This window comes from Gymnoscopelus microlampas (genome assembly GCF_963454915.1).
Source record: "Gymnoscopelus microlampas genome assembly, chromosome: 19".
Taxonomy (NCBI): domain Eukaryota; kingdom Metazoa; phylum Chordata; class Actinopteri; order Myctophiformes; family Myctophidae; genus Gymnoscopelus; species Gymnoscopelus microlampas.
The window spans coordinates 26,027,391-26,033,390 of NC_139956.1; the positions used below are offsets into that span (position 1 = coordinate 26,027,391).

Below are 6,000 nucleotides of genomic sequence, written 5' to 3' on the forward strand. Positions count from 1 at the left end.
GCATAAGCGAGGGACAGGACAACTGCAATAGGAGGTTTAACCACATTAACCCTGCATGGCGTCCCTATTTTGGGCAAATAAAAAAACTGCATATTAAAGAATATACTAAGTATATAGGGCTTAAAGGGATATTTCACTTTAATAAAAATGTGGGTCATTTTATCGTCTACTCAGGCTTTTGGGAACCCAATTGTTTTTTTAAAGTGAAATATCCCTTTAAGTTGTTAAACCATGAGTCATCTGGGGGGAGGACAAGTGTTAACAGCGTCAGCATCACTGGGCACAAAATAATATTTTATAGAGTTGTCGATAAGCTGCCGATACTGCCTAAAATGCTGATATCGGTATCGACGAGTATGTCAGTTAATGCCATTCCGATACCATGTAATTTATCACATGATGTCATTTACAGTCATCAATTATTTTGTATTTTGAATGCTTTAGTTGATATTGCAGTACTGTTTTGTACTCCAACTGTACTATTTACATTATTATTTTACTAAATTGTAGCTGCACTACATTTGTATTTATTCCTAGATCAGTGGTTCTCAAACTTTTAAATTTCAAGGACCCCCATAACTCTCAGAGTTACAGATCTGTAAGGGTCCATTTGGAACCCCCTCAAGGAACCCAGAGAGTCCCTGGACCCCACTTTGTGAGCCAGTTGTCCTAGATTATTTTTAAATTACACACTGGTATCGGATCGGTAGGCTACTCGGTATCGATTGATACGCAAGTTATGGGGATGCGGAATGGAAAAAAATTGTATCGGTACATCTCTAATATTTTACCAGTTGGTGTTAGCTTACCACCATGCAAGTCTGTGTGTCTGTGTGTGTCATGTTTTAATATATTACATACGTTGTGGTCCTTAAGGTGTTTTTTATAAAGATATTTTTAGATTTACAATTATATTACAATTTATGAATTATGCATTGAGGGCTTGCATATACTGCAGTTTTAAGGTAAGGGATACACATTTTTAGAAGGTTAAATACACATTTTATTTTGAATGAAATTAGTGATGTCCCCACAAAGTTAGTAAGACAAAGGCATAGTGATCGGTTGGCACAGTGGTAAAGTAGCTGCCCACCACCACGGAGTCTGTCTATATGAACACAATTGTCTATATGAACACAATTGTCCCATGTGCGGGGGAGGGAAGCCGGGCGGGGAGGGTGACAATTGTTACTGCATGTAATGGTACGGGTGGGGCGGAACCTGTCAGCAGGGAGTGTTGGGCGGGAGGAGTAGGACAGAGGCTCTACGTCCTCTCGTTGGGGGCTACTCACTGGCAGGTGAGTCAGTAGGATTAACTCTTCAATGCAATTAGGCCTACTACAGGGCTTGTTCTGTATTTACTGTAGACCTATGATCAATTCAACTTTATTTCTGTGTCTATGTCTGTCTGGCAATAAAGTGCTGCAATAAACAGCAGTGTCAACACACAGAAATGTGTGTGGGGAGGAATTCATTGGCATAACAACTAAATTGGGGAGAAAAAAGTGGAATAAATATATATTAGGGAACATGTCCCTCTGGAATAATTGCAGTGGGCGTAGCTCTGACACGTGTGTGTGTGTGTGTGTGTGTGTGTGTGTGTGTGTGTGTGTGTGTGTGTGTGTGTGTGTGTGTGTGTGTGTGTGTGTGTGTGTGTGTGTGTGTGTGTGTGTGTGTTGTGTGTGTTCACCTTGAATGGACTTTGAGGGACTCTCTTTAGCATCCCTTGTAGTTTCATCATACTCTGTGAAGTTATTAAAACATTGTCACGGTATGTCAAACAGTAAGTAGTTGACACTACAAACAAGCTTTAATGAAAATGGTTGGGCAGGTAATTGCACTGAAATAAACTTAGTGGGTTAGGGTTAAAAGAAAATACTAAATGAATATATTTACAGAATTGTGTATATATCTCAAGGCAAAGAGATTAACTCTGCAACTCAAATCAACAAGGACACTTGAATTCCTATTAGCCTAAACCTATTAACATCAAATATTTGACTACTATTATTCTTCATGTAGGTGAGTGAGTCATAGAAATTATGTCAGCACTTAAAGCAGAATTTACTAGACATCACACAGTGTTTATTGTTCGAAACAGAGCAGTGAACACACTGTAGAAGTAGGCCTGTCAAAATTATTACATAATCGTCGAATTGTTAAAAGCCTTACAACACGCCGTAAGCTTGTAGATCAGCTATTTAATTATTTATAAAAAGTATAAAATTATTAAATATGTCAGGAATTTCTTTGTATATTTAAGTTATTTGTCATATCTACCCTGTGCAAAAAAAAATTACGAAGCCTAAATGGCAAACAGAAATTACATTTTGATTCATATGTTCCAATGTCCAATGCCAAGAACACAATTAAATTGTTAATCACAATTATGTGTATGACAATTAATCGTCAACTTAAATGTCATCTTAAATCGTAAGTGACAGGTAGAAGGGGATCACAAAATGTCTAATGTCTATGGGATACTATGGCGTTGTTGTCACCATAACTGTTACACAGTTGGAGAAGAAGATGTCATCATGTCATACAGTAGTGTGACATCAGCAGGAGGTCTTCTGGACCCTATGGTCACCTGACAAAGACCTCATTTTGGTCAAAATGTTGTGAGTTAGTTATTGTCTGTCTCTAATAAAGGTTTGGGAGCTTATCAAGATGGTGTGTGGTCAGTGTGGATAGTTGTGGCTCTGTGAGCCTTATGGATGGAGAGATATATGGGTTGTTCTGAATCCTGTTTAAAAGGTTAGGAGAGCAGTGAATGGTGCAAGGGCAAGAGATAGATAAATAGCCTATATTAGCCTACATTTGTTTTTAATGTAGCCTAGGTAGGCTGGCTATGTTTTTATAACAAAAAAAACACCATTTATACATAATTATATATGTATATAAAATGGTGGTGTTTTCTTTCTTGTCCTCCTGATGATGAGCTGAAGCTACATTCAATTAATTTTACATTCACATCCAACGACTTTTAGTCCTAGGGATGACCTTTTATCGTTTGCTCACCACAACAATATAAATATGAAAGATGACATGGACATGGATATTTTTTTTCTAACCACAGCCAAACAAACTGATTTGATTAATCTACTCACCGGACGCCTTTCTCTGAAGAAGGAATGAGGTCCAGTCTCCACCTCTCCTCCATTCTCCTGACATTCACACATCATCAACATACATCCAGCTTTAGTTTCAATCAAACTTCTCTCAAGTTGTCCACAAAATCTCATCCACACTTTTACGCACACGTGTGACCACCACTCAAATTATTTACCAAACGTCAACTTACCATCACAGCTGCAGATCCGTTCATGACCACAGCAAAGGGAAAACAAGCGTGTTTTTGGTGATTATTCAGTTACACAGGGCATTTACATCACACATCAATACAGTTTATGTAAGTTAATGAGCGTGTTTGTCACTTGTTGTCCTGCGTGGGCGGGGCGCGTCAACATACTCCAGTGATTGAGTGACAGGACTAATGTGATTGGCGGTGACGTCAGATCCCTCCAGTGACGCCCCGTGTATACTTCGTCGTACGACCGTGTCTCGAAAAAAGCAAGACCTAAAAGCTCACAAAGCGTCGCGGATGCGACGCCTTGTGAGCTTGTAGGTTTGCTATTTTCCAGGGCCCGACACCAAATGAGGCTTTTAACCTCAACCAACCGGTTGTGCAGATGACATTCTGCAGGGCAGAGGGCACGGTCCTGCTGAACCGGCTCGGGCGGTGCGGTGCGGTGCACTCAGTCTTCAGGTGTGCTGGCCTGGTTGCACTCACTGTGTGATGTGATGGTATCGAGGACAACAACACATATTCACACACGAGCGTCATCATCACTGATGTTCATTCAGAATGAATCAGCGTGATCCGGTCTAGACCCCGCCTTCCGTAGCCTGTGCCGTTTCCGTATCCGCTCTAGACCTCCTAGACCATGGTTTCCCAAACAGTGGGTCGGGACCCGTGATTTGGTTCGCGGACCATTTTCCAAGAAATTCCATAAATTCGAAAACAAATGTTTAAGAAGTACTGAAAATAGCCGATCTACAAGCTCACAGTGCGGCACGAAGCGATGCGTTGTGAGCTTGTAGATCAGCTATTTTCACTAGTTTGGGTCCAGGGCAAATGTCTGATTGATTGATTGATGTACTTCATTTGAAGACATGAGAAACAGTACATGAAAGTACAATTCACAATACAAGGTCTACTAAACTGGATAACTCGTAAAGCACTAAGCTTGTTTGCAGGTCTTGACTTAGCTAAAAAGTTTGGGAACCACTGTCCTCCCAGAGACCTATAGACTGAATCAGCATCAGCAACCTTCAAATCGAATTGATCTCCAAAGCATATTTCATTTGATGGTGATGGATTAACTCTTCAATGCAATTAGGCCTACTACAGGGCTTGTTCTGTATTTACTGTAGACCTATGATCAATTCAACTTTATTTCTGTGTCTATGTCTGTCTGGCAATAAAGTGCTGCAGTGTAAGCAGAAAAGGAAATGGCATGGAACCATATTGCATTGGAACAAGTCCTGCTTATTATATAAAAATGTACCAGAATAAACACAATACACCCTAGATTTTAGCAACTTCAGCGTTGCTTCACAGTTGTTTTTGTACACACCTAAGTATGGATGCATCCATACTTTAAAGGGAAATGGTGTGTTGTGGATTTGTTATGTATTTATGTATTTGTTTGATTGTTTGTTTGTTTATTTATTTTTATTTAATTGTTATCTTCTAGGTACTGTACCACTAGCCTGGCATTGCCAGGCTGATTACATGAATTAACTCACAAGTTCCTCCACGCTCCACCTGTTAGTTTGAAACGTCCGTTGCTCTGTCCGTGAAGAGGTAAATAAAACTGTGAAAAGGACCTTTATTGTGTGCTGGCTGTTTTCTCAGTTTTATGACGTTGAGGCTGCACCTTGAGACGTTTGTTTAATCTGGAGTGTTGCGGGCATTCTGCTTTGCAGTTCTTTCTCTTAGACAATATAGAAACCAGAGACAGATTACACTCACACATGCATACAGCATGCATACTTAACCCTCGTTAGTACTAAAGCACATTTTGAGGCCTTGTGGTTAGAGTATGTCCGCCCTGAGATTAGGAGGTCAGGGTTCAATTCCCAGACGGGTCATACCAAAGGCTATAAAATGGGAGCCAAAGCCTCCTGCTTGGCATTCAGGATCAAGGGTTGTGACATACAGTACTGTACTAGCATCATGTCCAGGGGGTGTTCTTGTACATCATGGCTGGGTGATGTGTAGGCTACTTGTACATCAAGCCGCCGGACGCTACAGAAACAGGAGATAGGCTCCTGCCCTATGGGCCACATACTATTGAGAAACTACAGTATGCCAGAGACACGGGTGGGCATGTAAAGGTTGATGGGCATTTAGTGTTCTGTTTTTCTCCACTTAGATGTTTAACTGGTTTGGTATCAATGTGCCACCAGCATTTTCCAGCATCACCTAATTTGCTCAAAGGAGGTTGCAACTCATGAATGACCCCTCCATTGACATTCTAGGTGAAATCAACCACCCCACCCAGTCTCAAATCCCTGGGACTGAACTGTGTCTTCAGCTTAGAGAGCGTTCTCCATACGTTTACGCTTTAAAAATAATTTATTCAACACACTGTGGCTTTAATTTGTCAATTATCACTAGTATGTGACCATATGTTCAGCTACAGTAGCCTTAACTAAACAAGTAGCATCATCAGTCAGTAGTATGAAAAGTTTCAGTACATGTGGTCCAAACCCTTTATTGACCAATGTGGACATTTTGTTTTCACCATGAAAACATAAAACACTTACCGGTACATTTTGTACCCATTTGTTCTTGACACATTTTTCTTTTAAATGAGGGGTTCACCTATAGATTTGTATTTAGATTTCTGCTCATGCTGTGTCATTGAAGTATTTATTTTTGTTGCATGGCAGAATGGCAGAATATATCAAAGGTTTCTAAGAAAAACAAGT

The 6,000-nt window shown here is 40.2% G+C and overlaps 1 protein-coding gene across 1 annotated transcript in view; it reads right to left on the minus strand.

The window, feature by feature from the left end:
- Positions 1–3,426, minus strand: part of LOC311034440 (uncharacterized protein) — a 48,778-nt gene extending 45,352 nt beyond the window's left edge. Inside the window, exons 1-3 of the mRNA XM_084042320.1 lie at positions 3,305–3,426; positions 3,111–3,167; positions 1,691–1,744 (exon numbers count right to left, since the gene is read on the minus strand). Of these exons, the coding sequence (XP_083898446.1) occupies positions 1,691–1,744; positions 3,111–3,167; positions 3,305–3,328 (135 nt within the window). The 5' untranslated portion in view covers positions 3,329–3,426. The remainder of the gene's footprint in view (positions 1–1,690; positions 1,745–3,110; positions 3,168–3,304) is intronic.
- Positions 3,427–6,000: the final 2,574 nt, after the last annotated feature.